The 18,302-nt window shown below is 42.4% G+C and overlaps 1 protein-coding gene across 3 annotated transcripts in view; it reads right to left on the minus strand.

Annotated features, from left to right (window-relative positions):
• Positions 1 to 3,308: 3,308 nt before the first annotated feature.
• Positions 3,309 to 18,302, minus strand: part of lingo1a (leucine rich repeat and Ig domain containing 1a) — a 137,253-nt gene continuing 122,259 nt past the window's right edge. For 2 of the 3 annotated variants that reach the window (XM_072672413.1, XM_072672414.1), the window contains one exon: positions 3,310 to 7,643. In XM_072672413.1, the coding sequence (XP_072528514.1) occupies positions 5,784 to 7,631 (1,848 nt within the window). In that variant the 5' untranslated portion in view covers positions 7,632 to 7,643 and the 3' untranslated portion in view covers positions 3,310 to 5,783. Of the gene's footprint in view, positions 7,644 to 18,302 lie in introns of all 3 variants that reach the window. The other variant, XM_072672415.1, reaches the window with a different exon arrangement.

Genomic DNA, 18,302 nt, shown 5'->3' on the forward strand with positions numbered 1-18,302 from the left:
AATTGCATGATGCATTCATGTCCACATGGTTTAGAATTTCAAAGTAATGTTTTCCATATTTTTGGAATTTGTGGCACGTAGAATTGAAGCTGTTCAGAGATTCCTACCCATTATTACTATAGTGTTCCTAATAAAGTGGTCGGAGAGTCTCAGAGAGAGAGAGAGAGAGAGAGAGAGAGAGATCGAGAGAGAGATCGAGAGAGGTCTCCGCTGTCTTTGCTCCTTTTATCTGTCTGTCTGTGTGTCCACATGTATTTTTTGTTCCAACAGTGAGCTACAAAGGAACCTTCATCGCAACTGTCCATGAGAATCATGAGGAATTGTATTGTTGCTCTCTAAAGAAAACCATGTGTCTCCAGAATGGAAGTTAATGTAAAATTACAGTTTATTCCAGCTCATTTAGATTATTTCTATTGATCTGTTCATCCAGAGTTATTTACACAATGTACAAAGCATCCGCAGGGTTCAAACCATGGAGAAAACTAAAACCCAAAGCTCTCAAAGCTTCTTAAGGCTTCTGTATCTTGTGCTAAGGCCCTGGAAACACATTTGCATGATATATTAAATATTGTTGTATAAAACTAAATCTGGTCTGAGTGTGGTCTTAATATTCTAATAAATGTGTGTGACTGACACTCCTCAATCCCCCTGGAGAACAAAATTGTGTTTACATTAGCATGGCGACAGCATTTCATTCCACATAGACACAAGCTCGAGCCACATCTGGGGAAGCGGCTGCCCCGCATGACCTGTTGTCCCTCCTGTGTGGTGCACAGCGCCTCTCCACTGCACCGCAAAAAGAACAACGGGACATGCGAGGCAGCTTTAGCTCACCAGGTTTAGCTTTAGCTTTGGCCTGCCAGTTTGCTCAGACTTGAAGAGAGGGCAGAGCCATGTTAGCCTTGTAATGGCTCAGGGTTATGCACACGAAAGCCTGACCACTTCTAGAACCGCCCATTCTTCGTTGAGAGGAATGGTAGTGAAATACAGCAGACGTTTATTACACTTTGGGAGGAAATTCGTAAGACATACTTTGAACATTTACGTTGGGGACCCTGAGGAGCCAGAGTAACTTAATTAGAAAGGAAATTCAGATTTTGGTTCCCAGGGGCTTTAAACTGCCCGAGGCCATGCTTCTGTTCTTTTTATGATTGTCTTTGACACTTCTATATGACGCCATAACAGAATTCCTTACAGTGTTTATGGAGTGCTGTTTTCCATTCAACCCAATAATATTCATGTAGATGTTTCATTAAAATGACTAACATTGATGCCATCTGTTAATTAAAAACCTCCACGAATCTCCAGCAAAATTGGGCAGAGTGTAGCTTTTTAACCACAAAAGCAAAAGCAAAGAAAGAAGAAGCGCATCCTCTGCCTCTATTTTGTAAGAAAGAACATATGTAGGCCCGTCTGACTAATGCTGACTGGCCTTGGCCTCGTGCTGAATAGCGCTGCTGAATTGTAGGTGCTAGAATTGAGTCTGAATCCACATGATTAGATGAGGTCATAAGATGGCTAAAGCGTGACATTTTAGTTTTATCGTGACGCTCCGTCGTGATGAGGAGTTTGGTGGGTGTGTGGAGATAACGCATCTTCCTTCTTCTCGCGAAAGCTAAGTGCAGCCATGTGAAAGCACAGTGTGCTTGCCACCCTGCAGGGAGCCATGTTGTGTAACTGCACTGCCTGCCCACAACTTGTTGAATCAAACGCACGACAGCAGCCGAAGCAAATGGCTAAAGCGAAGGAATTACTGCTCCTTCTGAAACACGAACAAAAACAAACTTACTTTCAAGTCAATGGTGGGATATTATTCTGTCACATTTCGTCTCCAATGACCCTCTTAAACAGAATGGCTGAAAGATTGAGGTTAGATGATGTGTAGCAATTCAGGAGCAAGAGGAGACATGCCAGTCTCCTTGGGCTCGTTCACTGAAAACGCTAATGCTCCGAAAAAAAGAGCACTCCAAACACGTTACTTTCTCAAAAGCTCTGAGATGAGGAGCTTTGGAGGATCAGAGAAAACCATAAATGCTTTATGAAAGAGGAGGATGGGTTGATTTCATATTCTGGTGTTTATACTGTTTTTGTTTTGCCAAATCTCACATCAGGGAGCTCAATGAACATCAACTGCAGTCAGACTGCGCTTTACTATCATACTTAAAGGAATACTCCAGAGTTTTTCAACTTCATTTCCTTCACATCTGGGTTATTCCACTGATTACAATAGACAATAACTCCCATGTTTATGAAAGAAAAGCAAACTCATTCCGAACAGCACTCAGACATTTGGAATCACTGTGCAAACGAGTGGAATCAAAGTATTCTGCCATATAAAACCAAACTGGTTGCAGTATGTTAGTCTCGAGTCAAATATTGAGTAAGACACGGGGAAGCTGGAAATAAAACGGAATAAATTTTAGACGTTTTCAGAATATTGACCGAGCTGTACAAGATGATAGCGTGGAAAATAAAATGAAAATAAAATGAATAGCTAGAATTCCTCATTTAAGTGAAGGTAAAAACAACTGAATCCAGTTAATATTAAAACAAATAACCCTGGAAATTTAAATCCACACTGAATGAATCAATATGGTGCATAAAATAACAAACATTTGTGAGTGTATAGCTGCAGCCACCAATGAGAAAGTCTGTCATTGTTTGATTAAATGTTTTTGATACTTTTGTGTTTACGAATTTGAAGTCTATATTTATAAGATAGGCTCTAAATATCTTTTAAAGGTAAGATGTCAGTGTTCTAGAGTGGAGTTTCACAGTTTCACAGGCAGCATTACTCTGCTTTATTTGAAACCTAAAGCTTTGGGTTTTGGTCCATTTTAGCAACCAAACATGCTCTGGGCTTTAACATCTACACATCCATACATCTGGCTCATTGTCCCATTTTCTTAAAAAAAACAAAACCCTGGCGCTTAAACTGTCCGTAGTTTTTCATTTGTGTATTTGTGTGTCATGAATTTTACAGATTTTACAATCTACCCAGAAGTCTATTATACTAGTGTTATGGAATAACGTCCTATGAAATCCCCACTCTACCTTCCATGTCTCATGACAAAGTTTCCACCATCCCTTTAACTCAGTCCTAGTTCCACTCATCAGTTGGGTCCGGCCTTCTATCTCAAAGCAGAAATCTCTCCCTCTTATCACCTTTTCCCACATTTTCATAACTCGCAGTGTTAAAGGCAGTGTTGAGAAGGCAGTGTTGAGAAGGCCTTCTCTGGTGTAGGACAGGGAAATGTATGCTACAGATCTGGCACAGAGAGATCCTGTAAAAAAAAAAAAAAAAAAAACACTAGCGAATCACTAGCAAGAGCATAAAATATATCACCGCGGTCACACAAAAACCTTGTAACTATTTGCTGAGATGTTAAATCAACATACACCTTTTGATATTTTCTCCAAAACTCCATAGATTGTTTAATACAACATACCATATTTTCAACAATTCAACATCAATAAAATTGTTAATAAAAAAAGGAAAAAAAAAAGAAATCTGCATAATACCTTTATTGCACAGAACAATTTGAACTTTTTTTTTTTTCATTGTTTTAGATTTTTTCCCCCCCAATAAAATAGAATGTCATGGACCACATTATTTGATATAGTCTTGGGAATGCAAAGTGAGAGAATGAGAAGACTGCTTTTTTTGTTCTTCTTGATCTTCTCGGAACTGAAGGAGCGGCTGTGGGACGAGCGTGGTAGCAGGTTTGTTGGTTTAGAACAGAAAGAGCATGAGCAATGAGCATTGGGAAGAGAGCATGAGCACCTCGCTCCTGTGTGTGAGGGGGATTTACTCTAAAGCAGATCACTATGGCTGAAACCATCTGTCCTCCTCCACCATCTGTAGAACCCATCAGCACTACAAAACAATTACTCCAGCATAACCCACTTAGCCCATAAACCAACACCCAGCTCACAGTCAATCTTTATAAAGAGCCTGCCTTTATCCCCCTCACATCCACAAAGCTCCTGTACCCACACACACACTCACACAACAGGCTTCACCAAGGTAAGGAACTCACACACATATTGTATACCGTCCTGGAAAACCAGCAACAATGTCATCATCTTTAACCAGTTATGCTACTCAAGTCCTTCAGCTTATTTTATTTATTTATTTTTTTGTCTGAGTAAGACTGAATGAAATAATTTGAGACTGTTTTAGGAATGTTTATTTGGATAGTATTAGAGGGAGATGTTTATTTAAAAAAAACAAAACTTCTTTTTTGGACCAATAAACTGGTAGAGGCAGCGTTTGAACATGTCAGGGTTGTCAAGCACATTAACGTCTTCTTTCTCTTTCTTTCTGGGTATGTGAGGGATCCCCGCTCACACACTAACACACACACACACACACACTCGCACACCCATTCACTAACACACCTTTGACATGTACAAGTTAATGATGTACGATGGCATATTATAAAACTATAAAGTTTTTAATCCATAGATACGAAACGGGTGGATGTGTTACATAAACATTGAATGGCATTAACAAATCCTACAATACAGCTGCGATTACTGCATTCCTCACGATGTTCTCATCACACTGAGATAACGTAGCACTGAAACACTCTATGCCCTCATGAATTCATGTTAGTCATAAACACCATACAGAATAATCTACTACATCTTTCTGGATAATGTGCCGAAAGCCCGAAGCTCAGAGAAATGAAACGACAGTAATAAAAGAAGTCATTACAATGAAGCTCTCTAGAGTAGCTCTTCTGTAGATCTTGTGCAGCAGCTTAGGATTCGGAATTCGCATTAAAGGTTTAGTTTCTTGACCACGCTCGGAGAGATACAATAGGACAAACCTAATGTGAACACAGGCAGATCTGTATGGGCTCTCCAAAGCTTGAACTTTATAGAGCACAAGAAAAACCACAATGAAGAAAGAAAGAAGGACAAAATATATGTGGAGCCAAAGGGGGTGAGATTATGATTTTAGATATTATTCTGCACAAATATAGTCATTAGTTTTCCCCAATCCTATCAGAACATAAATAAAAAAGGAATGACCACAGTGACCAAATTCTCAACAGAAGCTCAAGCACAAGAACCTACAGAGGTGAGAAACGCTGACCATGGAGGTGAACTCTTATTATATTATCCAATTTGTTAATCCAGTGTTTCACCTAGTTAGCAACAGTATTCAAAGACTGGGTGTGGCCACAGATCAGGTCAACTACATGGCAGTAATGGTCTGCAACACATGGTATTTGTCTTTTCTTACAGCACTGCATTGGTTAATGTGCTTATCAACCCAGAAATGTCTTCTTTTGCTGTTTAATAAAACTATTTCAGTTTGGTTATTAAAAAGAAATCATACAAAAACAGATGCAGGCAAAAGGACAGCGAAAGAGGGAGGGGGGGTGTGATGGTCTGTCTTTTGTATTTCAGAGGTTTGACACGAACATTGAGAAGGGTTCAGTTTTAGTCTTTCATTTATATCCTTTTGTCCATAAAAATCCACTGGAACTTGGACGTCTTACGACAAAAATCGCTTTCAAAGAAATGGTCCCTGAAGGCCAAGCAGAAAATGCCATCGTAGAAGAGTGTGGGATCTCTTCCTCCCTCTTATTTTCAACATCAAACGAAAACAAAGAACTTCGGTGCCACATATCCATCTTTAGAACAGAGAGGAATGAAACACACACACTTTCTCTGCGAGAAAGTCCCAATATCCAGAGGCTAGTTTAGGGAGGGGATCTCGTTTGACTATTGTTCTGTTTCATAGGGGTCTTTCAAACTCCATGGTTGGATTAAATCATTTTCATGTTAAACTTGCGAGGAGCATCGGCAGTACTGCTGCTTATCCCTGCATCTGACTTACGCGGTACGTATTCGATCTCGATGTTGTGTTTGGTGTTCCCTTTACCCCTGCTCCACAAAAACAGCAGCACCAGGCAGAATAATACCACGCCAAGGAAGGAAATGAAGCCCATGGTGGTCGCAATGATAAGGGTCTTGATGTCGAAGGGGAACGGGACTGTTGTTTTCGTCCCATTGGCTCCGCTGTCATTGGGCAGATTGGAGATGAACGCGAAGGTTTTGTTGGGCTGGTTGGGCCAGTCAGGAGAATAGCTGTGGACGTGGAGATGGGCAAGAGCAGTGTCATTTCCACCTGCGTTACTTGCAATACACACGTATGTGCCATTGTCCTGGATCTGAGCATAGCGTACCTCTAGAGTGCCATCGGGAAACACAGTAAGCCTTCCTATCGTTTTCGTAGTGATGTACTGCTTCTGTGGGGAAAGCCACATGATGACCGGTGCTGGATCTCCATCCGCCTGGCACACAAAGTGCACCGTAGTTCCCTCATCCACAAACTTCTGCTGGGCTTTGCGGTCCCGGATCCTGGACTTGCGACATGTGAAATAATTTGGCTGCAGGATGTCTGGGAAGTCCTTGAACTCCTTGCCCTGGACGAACTCGGGCGAGGCGCATGTGGGCTGCTGCCGGTTGAAGTTGAGCCTCCAGCGGCGCCGGAAGATCCAGAGAAGCCTACAGTCGCATGCCAGAGGATTATCGTACAGCACTAGTGTCTCCAGGTTCCCCACCGAGTGGAAGACTGATTCCTCCAGAGTGGTTAAAGAATTCCCAGACACATTCAAGATCTTTAGGTAATTGAGTCCTCTGAAAGAGTACGGCTCTATCATAGCCAGCCTGCCACCCACCAGGTGAAACTCTTGCAGTCTGAGCAGGTCATGCAGCTTGTTCCCCTCTATTATAACGATGGGGTTGTAGGACATGTTCAGAAATCGCAGGTAAACCAGGTGACGAAGAGCCACGTACGGGATTGAAGTCAGATTTGCGCTGGTGATCGTTAGGGACGTAAGGTTCAACCCGTACAAGCAGTTGGTGGTCATAGTATCCAGATAGGGCCAGTTAGCAATCTCCAGGACTTTGAGTCGGTAGAGACGTTTAAAGGAGTAGTCTCTGATGTTGTTGATGTTTAGGTTGCGCAGACGCAGAGTGTTGAGGCTGTGCAGGTGCGTAAAGGCCTCCGTGGGTACAGAGGTCAGGTTGCACTTTTCCAGCGTCAGGTGTTCCAGGCTGCTAAGGCCATGGAACGCTCGGTGAGATATAAACACCAGGTCATTATCCCCCACTTCCAGAGACCGCAGGTTATACAGATCCTGGAACATGTAGTCCAGCAGGATGACTATCTTATTCTCGCTGATGTCCAGCCGGGTGAGGTTACTGAGGCCTGTGAATACACCCAGCTGGATAAGCTTCAGCTTGTTGCTGCGCAGCCCAAGAGTCCGCAGGCCATATAGGTTGTTAAATGCTCCAGGCTCGATGGTGGAGATGGTGTTCTCATTCAGCTCTAGCTCTTCCAGGTTGGGAAAGCCAGAGAACTCCTCTGGGTTGATAGTTTTGATGCGGTTCTTGCTGAGGTCGAGCATTCGTGTCTCGGAAGGGATCCCTTCAGGAACTGACATCAGCTTTTTGCGGTGGCACACAACGGAGCGCTCCTGGGCATTGCACTCACAGCGGGACGGGCAGCCAGTGGTAGAGCCGGACAGCACAGTGCCCAGCATCAAAATTAGGATGGGCTGCCAGCACGCCACCAGGTAGCTGTGCCCGCTCGCTTCCCCTGCCACCATTCTACCGGTTACCTGCACAAAGAGAGAGAAAGAGAATATTTCAGTAGGGTATTCGATCTTATTTAATACTATATTAACGTGCAATACTGTCCACATGTGGCCATATTTGTAGGTTTATACTGGTATATTGGCTCCTTTCTCCTATTTGTATATTTTTATAGTAACAAAAGCAGAATGCTTAACAGTTAGCTTGGTAACATTCTAGAACTGAGAAACAGCGAAGTGTCAGATGTAAGATTCATGAAATTACATTTTTGACCAAGATACTACTACAAGCATTTCACTGCAATATTCATGAAGACTGAGCAGAGAAGAACAGTGGGATGGAGGGAAGCTGCCACAGAAAGGTGTGTGTGTTCGTGTGTGTGCTTGCATAATAGCGAAGGCTGACATATTTGGATTCCGCCTTGCATACCTCCCAAGCTTAACTTCAAAGGCCTTGTACACGCAGAGGCTCCTATTTGCGGGCAGAGTAGAGATTGTGGTAGGAAAGAGTGTGTTGCATCACCATGGCAGCATATTCATGACTCGATCTAAAGCCGAGGTGTAGCTGAACAGCTGAACAGTGTGTTACAGGCCTTAGCGCCACTGTATTCCATGATTACACTCGTGTCCTCGCCGTGCACCTCTGTAGCCCTATCTCTAAAACCAGAGCACTGCTCAGCGTTAATCACTGGATGCACATTTGCTAATATGAAACGACGGCATTGTAGAGCAGGGCAGGTGCCGGCGGTATTATCAGCATTTCTCAGAGAGTAATCCAATTCGTGCAGTGTCAGGCTGCATGTATGGACTAACAGCTGCGGCATGCCCCATCTGCATCAACTCGTCCCAGGCAAGAGAGGAGAGCGGTAGACAGGGAAAGAAACTGGAAGAGGGAAAAGGGCAGATTTGAATAATTGAAGACAAATAGCGCCAGTGGGGATAAATGTGTTGTTAATGTGTTGAAAATTCGCACTGCTGCAGTCAGCTGACCATGGAGAGATTTACCAGGTAGAGAGATTAATCTGAATTAGACCCAACCTGCCTTATGCGTTTGGTAAAAGATGGAATTTGTGGATTCTGTGACCAAAAAAAATAATTTTATTAAAATATTTTTAAATACAGATCAATTCAGGGAGTGAGAAAGTGATGTGCGGTGTGCGGAGCTACCTAACACAAGTTACGCCTCCTACTTACATATGTCTCCCAGTGGAGGCTCTGTCGGTGTAAAAGAACTGTAGTCCACTTGTCCAAAAATCCCCAAGAGTAAATGAAAATGCACTACTGAGCTACTTATGACATATATGGTGTGATTGTAGACATGATTATGTTAATGGCCTGATCCAGCTTTATCCCAAGAACCTTTTTTTCGGATTTGTATCCATTTCCTCCCCGATTTGGATCACTAATTACCTAACCCATACATATTCTCCCCCTATCACATGCAGTGCTCCCAACACTGGCAGGGTGAAGACAGACACATGCCTCCTTCGACACGTGCACAGTCACAGCCTTTTTGTTCCAAACTGCTGCTGATGCAACGTCACTGGGCAGCCAACGCGCCATGTACCCGGCTCGAGTGATGTGGGGGGAAGCTCCACCCACCCACCCTGGAATGAGCAAGGCCAATTATGCTCTTTCTGGGCTAGCAGCATTACTGGCGTTCAAACTAGTGACAACACCGTATTCCGCTGGACCACTCAGGGGCCCGCCAATCCAAAAACCTTAATGTTGGCTGATACCCAATCCTATCTTTCTGTTTCAATAGATGTAGACACACAATTTAGGTAATCTGCTGTTATTTACAGCAATACAGAAGTGACATTTTGTTTTTGGTTTTACTAGCAATTTATAAACCATATGTATTTAATGGCTTACTTTTTTTTCATGCAATTTCATTAATATTTGGTTATACACAATTTTGTGGAACTTTATTGGCAAAAAATATATATATATATTTTAATTTAAAAAATATATTATAAATGTAGATATTTGAGACAAGTATATATTTTATGTATTAACAAAATGTATATGTCCGTATACCAAAATGCAAAGAAATGTCTGAATTACCATTTTTTTATCAATATTTTTACAGAACATTCTTGTAGTATTGTCCTCAAGTCCAAAATATTTACTGTTATATACTGTTTCAATCCTAACCAGACAATTCAAGGGGGAAAGATGTGATGGGAGTGTATTTCAGAAAAAAGTCAAAAAACAAAAAAAAAACACAACTGCGTCACGTTTTGATATTCCACTGTAAAATATTTCCACACCGCATTCCATTTACCGACTCTGTAAACTGTTCTGTAACCATCTGAGGACGTTCTTTACAGCAGCAGGCTGGGAATAATGTCGGTTCACGGTGCCTAGTGGATGCTAGAGGGCGCTCTGCTACAACACAGTGGTAAAAAAAAAAGAAGAATCTGAACTGGATCTGGTTTAAAACAGTTGTACAAAACTCACAGCAAGCTTCTTACAACATGAAGTCATTTTTAGGTTGAACTGACCAACGCTCTTTTTAAAAGTGTTCTTCTGAAGCCGACGACACCGAAAAAGCATCAGACAATTCTGTAGCAAAGCGTGCTGTTTGTGGCAATCCAAAAACAACAAAAATGCAACACCTGTCAGAATGTACGAAGTGACAATCCCTCTTAAACACTGTAGCTAAATACCTGTGATCTGCAGAGGAATCCCTCTAAGACTGCTGTCACTGCTATTACAGCTAAGAGTTAAGAACGTAAGCCGTGGCAGTCTCACCAGCACTGCTCGCTAGCCCTAATCCTGCTCCTGTTTTACGTTTTCCCCCATTTGCATTGCTTTGAAACTCCATTTCATAATCATATGCAGTGCTCATGTGCAGTCGGAGCAAGACTGACAAATTAATTTTAACACCCACCCTCCATTATCTCTTTTTTTAATTTCATCACCAAATGTTATTTAACTCCTGCATGTTTTCTCGCTTTGGGACCCAACACTATTACAAGAGAGTATGCATTCTCATTTTGTCCTGGATTTTGGGGAAGAGGGAGCGGTGAGGTTTCTTTGAGAGTAAAATGACAAATGACGGATTAAGGTTAATGCGCTGGAGACGTCCATTCTCTTCTTTCCAAAGGCACGGGCTGTGCATGCTTTTGGAATTGTTTCTAAGGTTTTAATCACCTGCAAGTCTTTCAATGGTCGAGAACCTGCCTACTTTAATTAGTGCTGTTCTATTACACCCCAGACAAAGCGTGAGACTGTCTAACACTAACCATTGAAAAGTCCTAAACCTGAAGCACAAAAACAGAGCAGATTTGAAGCATCGAATTCAAGCCCTGAATGGCCACAGCATCGGAAAAGCCTTTCATGCTTTAACACGTCTGATTGAACTCATCAGTTAATTATCAAGCCCTTTATGAGCTGGATCAGATGCTTTGGCGCAGCTTGCAGTGGGTCAATGGAGGACTGTTTGGAAATGACTGTCTTGAAGACTGCTGGACATAAAAAGTCCCTAATCATGCAGAAATATCCAAAAAGCTTTATGAAGACGTCACTGCATTTTGTTATAATAAAGCATTCTGATCCTCAATTCTGCCTGAGAGGCACTAGTACTATTACTTAAATTAGTACTTTTACTGTTGTTTCTATTTGCTGCTGCTGCTGTTCTTCTTGTTTATTCCGGTCAGTCAGGCCCATATTGACACATGCTAAACCCTCACAATACCCGTGTGTTCAGTATCTGCTGAAGTGGGCATGAAGGTGACCGCAGGTGTCGTCGTGATTGAGATCTGGGCCTAGCGGCCCGGGCAAAAGGAGCATGATGTGAAGCAGTTTAAATCGTAGCTGACGCTGGACAGATGGGGCAGGCTTTAATCCACAGACTGGAGCTGCTCCGTGCAACAAGGTGCAGAATTCCAACAAAGACCAGCTGCTTCATATACATCCTGAACTCTACACACACACAGACACATACACACACATCCAGCCCCTTCCTCTGCACAGGGTCAAACCAGTACACTCACACCTCACTGCACTAACACTTATTAAACACACACTTAGCCATCGGTAAGCCTATTAAAAACACACACACATACACACTTGCAAGCTGAGCGTAAATCCGTGAAAATTAAAGACCTTACGGATACAGGTAAATCTGATCTGACACTGTAAAAGTAACACCAGAACTGTGCCCTCAAAGAAGGCCGTCTCCCTCTTGAACCGAGAGGCAGGCTTCAGGCCAGAGCACACCGACCGGGCAAACATGGAAAAAACGAATGCTGTAATGTTTGCTGCTGCCTCTGGACTGTTCTGAAAAATGAACTAAAGGAGGAGCTAAATGAGCTAAAATGGAGTGAATGGAGAATCAAACACATGTATCTCCAAAATGGGAACTTTACAGGAGAAGGAAAATCTTGGAAGTCTGTGTAAAAAGATTTTATTCCAAGTCATTTTGGAGCATTTCTTTTGGTTCGATCATCATGGAATTCTGACAAAATGTACAGAACAGCTGCTGGGTTTACATTACAGTAAAAAGTAAACAATAGCAAAAATGGAGACGACAAGGCAACGCAGTTATGGCACACCAACCAAACATTGGGTTTATTTGTGTACACTGGCCTTAGTTTCAGGACCATGTTTCAGATAAAAACATTGGGGAAAAGAGGTAGTTCAGAGAACTGGATGGCAACTTAAATACTATCATAAAAAGGTAAAAGGTAAAGGGGCACGTATTTGTCACTGTACAGTGTACAGCGAAATGTGTCTCTGCATTTAACCCATCTGTGGTAGTGAACACACACACTAGTGAACTAGGGGCAGTGAGTACACACACACCCAGAGCGGTGGGCAGCCAACTCCAGCGCCCGGGGAGCAGAGAGGGTAAAGGGTCTTGCTCAAGGGCCCAACAGTGGCAGCTTCCCGAGCACAGGAATCGAACCCACAACCCTGTTTTCGATCGCCCGGCGCTCTAACTGCTGAGCCACTCGAATATGAAACATTTCCTATTGTACACTTTCAGAAAACGCATTTAGGTTCTTGTTTAGTGTAAATTTACGTCTGAATATTTCATGAAATAGGGTTTTTTAGAGGATATACCCAATAGGAATATCCATTTTTCCTTGCTGTTACTCATAGAACGTAATCAGTTACTAAATATAGAGTCACTCGCAGTCTTCAGATGCCAACTGAAGACCCATCTCTTTCAAGAGCACTTAATTCAGTCCTAATCGAGCACTTATAAAAGGCTTGTGATCGCACTTCAACGTGTTTTTTTTTTATTTCTTTTACATTAATAGTTTCTTTGGCATCAGGTATTTTGGCGTAGAATGTATCTAGCTGTTGGGTATTGTACATTGTACATATTTTTATCCACACATTATCAGTGACTTTGGCAGTATTTATGCTTGAAGATACCTCTGGACTCTAGGTAGGACTGTTTTCACAGTGGGCAACTAAGCACTTCTCTAAGCTGCTGTCAGTGAAATGCAATGAATGTAAATGTAATATAGATCCATGGATTACTTCTAGTAAGCAAATATTTGCAGTCTCTAAATCTCACAATGCTAATTAGCCTATACTAGTCTGTAGCCTTTTGCCTCGATAAATTATGCATCACTCAATCCATTTATTATCACTTTCAATAATTTTGTGAAGACACATACATGCTGCTGGCGTAAATGTGAAATCCATACCATAAAATGGATTTGTATGTAGTATGCATGTTCAGCCATTACACAACCCACCATTAACTGAAAATGCAGGACATGCATCCTCCATGTTTACCAAGACTGGTTGGGATGGGGAACTGCATGGAGATCCCAGTGTCTGTTTTCCCTCATGGAATAAAGAAAAAAGGAACCTGAACCCCAACCTCAAAACTAATGAATTCTGTTATAATGAAGCTCAGCAACAAAGCCTCCAGCTTTCTTGGCTGGTCTCTGTAGAGAATCAGTAATGGTGTGGATTGATATGGCCCACTAGTCAAGGGTAGCTAAACATTCTAGCCTGTAGGGTGTGTTTACAGATGTAACTAATACAGCACATCAGTCCAGTCCAATGGAGGTTTACACGCGAAAAACACCCTCAAAAAGTTTCACAGGCCCATTGAAGTCACTTGTAGCTACCCAAAGCTTCCAGTTAGTCCAGTAAAAAAAGACCCAGCAGCGTAGACAACGGGCTAACCTCCTTAAGCCTGCTGCTATCCACACCAAGACCCAGTAAAGCTGAGCCGTTTCTAACTCACTGCAGGAGACGGAAATCAGTCAATACGACTTACACACACACACACACACCGCTCTTCATCACTCTGTCCTCATCTTTCCTGCACTCTCTCCTGTTCCACACAAGCTTTTGACCTTCAATCTCTGTCCTTCTCGTGGTGAACTGGCACAAATGGTAAATTGGCACGTGAAAGCAGAATTGCCGTGAAGGGTGAGGCGCATAAGAGAATAATTGCCGCAAAGGTCACCTCGTCTCGTACTTCTCACAACTGATGACCCTGACTCTGCTCTGGTCCACAGGCTTCCAGGCTAGCTATGAATGCATGTAACACGCCTCATTTGTGCCAGAGGCCTGAGGAATAACGAGGCCCACTGGTGCTGCACATACGCGCACACACACACACACACACACACACACACACATATTACATGCCAACTTGCTCAGGCATTTACAGAGAAAAGGCACAATGATCTGTGTTTCTTGAAGCAAATGGTCACAGAACATGGTTTCCACTCAACAGAGCATAAATAATGCAAAGAAAATTCACATGCAAAAAACCAATGATTTGTATGGATGAAGCCCTAGGAGAAAAAACAACTACCATATTGCACAGCAAATGATGATATTCTGGGTTGGTATTAATTGAACACCCCAGGACTAGTCACAGAAATCATTGTGAGAGTTTTCAAACAAACAAACAAATAAACAAAAAACAAACAAACAAAACAAGTTCACAGCACAGAGAAGGAGTTCTTGTTTTATATGTCCTTGATTTACTCTAACTAGGACACACATTTAGTGTATATATATATATATATATATATATATATATATATAAGCAGCAACTAATGGTGATAAACAGGAAAACAACGTAAACTCAACAAACTAGAGGGCGAACACAAAGCACACCTGAGACCGGGGGGCTCTGGGAGCTGAGCTAGGTGAGCAGGGCAGGGAACAGGGGAAACACTAACAAAATCTACAGGCAGTGCCTGGGGAAACAAGGGGGGAACTAAGGACGCGTGAGAACCGTGCTGAGACAAATGAAAAAGAGGAGAAGAGAGCTGGGGAACCAGCCGCAGAACCAAAAACGGCTAGGCCGACCAAACCTGGCAACACAGCATGGAAAATGGTCGCCTCTGGAGCGAGAGTCGTGGATATAACTTGGGAGCGGGCGAAAGCATCTCGCTAAATCCATAGATGGCTGGGTGGCCTTCTCGAGAACAAGGACAAAGAGCCGAAGTACGGAACCTCAGTCTCAGATGAAAAACATTAACTAAACAAGACATGATGAACTTAGCAAACTTGAAGCACACGTGAAAACAAGCAAACTAAACCAAACACATGAACATGAAACAAGAACCAAGTCAGTGAGTCAAAAAAGGAACAGAAACACAACAAAAGTCCTTAAGGGAGCCTGCGGGCTGCGACTCGACCTGACAGTAGGTGACATAACATTTTGAACTTTAAACATAAGATCCTTCTAAATAACCGTGAGTCGGTTTCCAGATGTAAAACAAGCTTCTGATCAAGCACAGATTACATTACGATACATTTAAAAACTAAATTAAAAACAAATATGCATTACGTTATATCCAAGTTCATATCTCATAATGAAAAATAAGGTGACAACCATAAGCTGCATCTGCATTTCATTTTTGGTTGAAAATTCACCACAACCAGAATTAAACATGTTCAAGAACATAGCTAGCAGCTCATGCCACAAGCTAGAAAAAAGTGACCCTCCACATTTTAGCTTATTTTATCCAAATAAATACACATAACAACTAATTAACTCACTATTTTAATCACATACTGGTCACCATAGTATGCACTGCTGATCAAAATGCTCCAGATTAATACAGGTCTTAAGTATTTTGACTTCTACTTCTACTATTTTGCTTATACCTAAGCAAGATCAGAAACATTTGCATATGTCATACACAAACCAGAAGAATGTTAAATTTATTCACTGTCAAACAATTCACTGTTAATCTCCACCCAATGTGTGATTTCGCTGGTCAAAAAGGATCGAAGGGAAGCCATCATTCTCCTCCTTCCATCTACTGCTAAGTAAAGAGAGAAAGTGCAGAGACAATGTCATTCATGGTCTAGTCATTATGAGAGGCATTATTCACACTGTTAACCACCTCATTTTGCACTGCATCCATTAGCAAAGTTAACAATGAAATCACTTAATAAACTTTCCTCTGCAAATCAGCATTCTTTCTTGGCCTCACAGTATGACTAAGCTTCAGTCCACTACAAATCCCTATACCTGCCGTTGACGGAGGACTCTGCTATTCTGATTTTCATTTATCTGAAAAATCTAAATGATGCTTATTTTTCAAATATAGAAAATACTTGCTGCTTATTTAATATGCATTGCAATTTAATACATGTCCGCTAGCATAAAAAATCTAGCATAGGCTATAAATCCATGTTTTTCTTGACTGTACTTCCAACACACGCCATCAACGGAGCTCGGCCTTCTCTGAGTGCGGGATCATTCTTAAGACGAATTCTTTGATGAGAGACAAAAGCAGCTACAGAAACCAATCAGCATTCAAAAGAAAGAGAGGTGGACGAAGCTGCAAGACAAAGGCCCAGGACATCCTGTAAAATTGGTGTGGGACGGATTATGAACCGCAGGCTTCTGATTGCTAAGGGCCTAGGAGGGGCAAAAAAGCCCGAATCAGCTTGAGGTCTGGGGACAATCTATTGTGAATGTAAAAATCATACAGACAGACAGACAGTGCTCCAGTATTAACCACTGACCGCAGGCACAATGTGAAGTAAATGAAGAAATTTTATCTTTCCCCAGGTTTCACTGAAACAGTGGCACTGTCCTCACAGAAACTTTAACATTGTCTATCCAAGTTGTTGCCAACCTACTTTTAGTGTACTGACGTCACCATGCCTACAGAATACTTTTTGATCCATGTGCCCCCCATGTGTGAAGAAGAAGGCGCTGTGCTGGGGGGAGAGGAGAGGGTGGGGAGGGGTGTTGGAGGCAGTAAGTAAGCGGGTCATGAAACTCACATGCTTAGTCCACACATGAAATTCCTATACTGCATATTCGCTAGGGAGCAGCATCTCAGTCATACGCTTCATAAGGACGTGTGTGAGAGAAAGACAGGTAGAGGAGAAGATGACAGGGGGAGAGAATGAGTGTAAATTGCTGAACTGGGGAGAAGAGTCGAGGCGCCGGTGTGATTCTCAGCCATTGTAGTTTCTTCATGCTTTGAATTGGACAGTCCTAAATGACACAAGCATTACGTATGGCACGCCTCCAGAGAGTAAATCCCACAGTGGTCAGCAGGACAGAGGAGGATCTACAGCTCCAATCCTGTTAGAAAGGAAAGCTCCTACGGCAGCTCGATGACCCATTCACCGTTCAAATGGGATAGGTTTTTTTTTTCTTCGCTCATGATTTTCACTTGCTGAACGACTGTATTCCCAGAGAGAAGAGCTCTCAGCTATCTTTCTGCTCACCTCCAGAGAGCGGATACTCTCAGATGCATTTTCACTCCTTCACTAAGCTGTGTGGGCTGAAAGAAGGAGAAGAAAAAAACAAAACAAAAAAAACAAAAAAACACTGCCAATTTGCAAACCAGTTGTTGATTCATGGCTGGAGAATTCTGTGGCTCTTGAATGATATATATAAAACTGCCTCAGCAAAGTTCCTTCTGTTTACTCATTTAAAATTTATCCTCTCCGATGCAGTGAGTTGAGAAACAATTTTTCATAAGTGTTTCCTCACAAAAAAACGAGAGAGAGAGAAAGAGAGAGAGAGAGAAAGAGAGAGAGAGCAGGGAGGGATTATAATACGAGCTCATAAAAGACCACATGCTGAGATGGGCACGAGAGACAGGCCTTGAATGAGGGAGGGTGAAAAAGAGAGGCTGTACTGAGGACAGGACTACGGATTTACATCTGTTGATAGAAGAAGAGAGATAAAAATGCCTGTGACTCTATCTCACCTTTCCGAGCTGAAGGCTGATACAGGATGCCAGATTCCGTACCTACGTGAACAGAGACCTAGCAGAATAAACAGCTAGGCTGAAGATGCTTTCAACCTTTTGAAACTTTGTTTATGCCTTCTTTTGCAGCCTTTCACTGAGTGCTCGCTCTGTGTTTCCTTTTGACTGAGCCGAGCGTGGCATCAAAAAGTCATTGAGGGAGGCAGAGGAGCTGTTTTAGATTCCTGCTGTGTTCTGGCTCAGTCTCCGAGTTAGAAATGCTCTATCTGACAACAATCACTGAAAAATGGGGTGCGGCCAGGCCTGCGAACGCTCCTCGCAGACTGACTGGCGAGACAGCTGCATCTCTAACTCAGCTGGAGCTGACTGCAGGCGCTTTCGCGCCGTTTCAGTTCATAGCCTGGGAAGGAAGGTGGCAAGCATCAAAACGATAGCATAGGTGCTTCACAAGCGGATTACAGTGACGCAAAGGCTTTTGGCAAGAGTAGTTAAAGTGCTAAAATGC

Source organism: Salminus brasiliensis, chromosome 2 (assembly GCF_030463535.1).
Source record: "Salminus brasiliensis chromosome 2, fSalBra1.hap2, whole genome shotgun sequence".
In the NCBI taxonomy this organism is placed as follows: domain Eukaryota; kingdom Metazoa; phylum Chordata; class Actinopteri; order Characiformes; family Bryconidae; genus Salminus; species Salminus brasiliensis.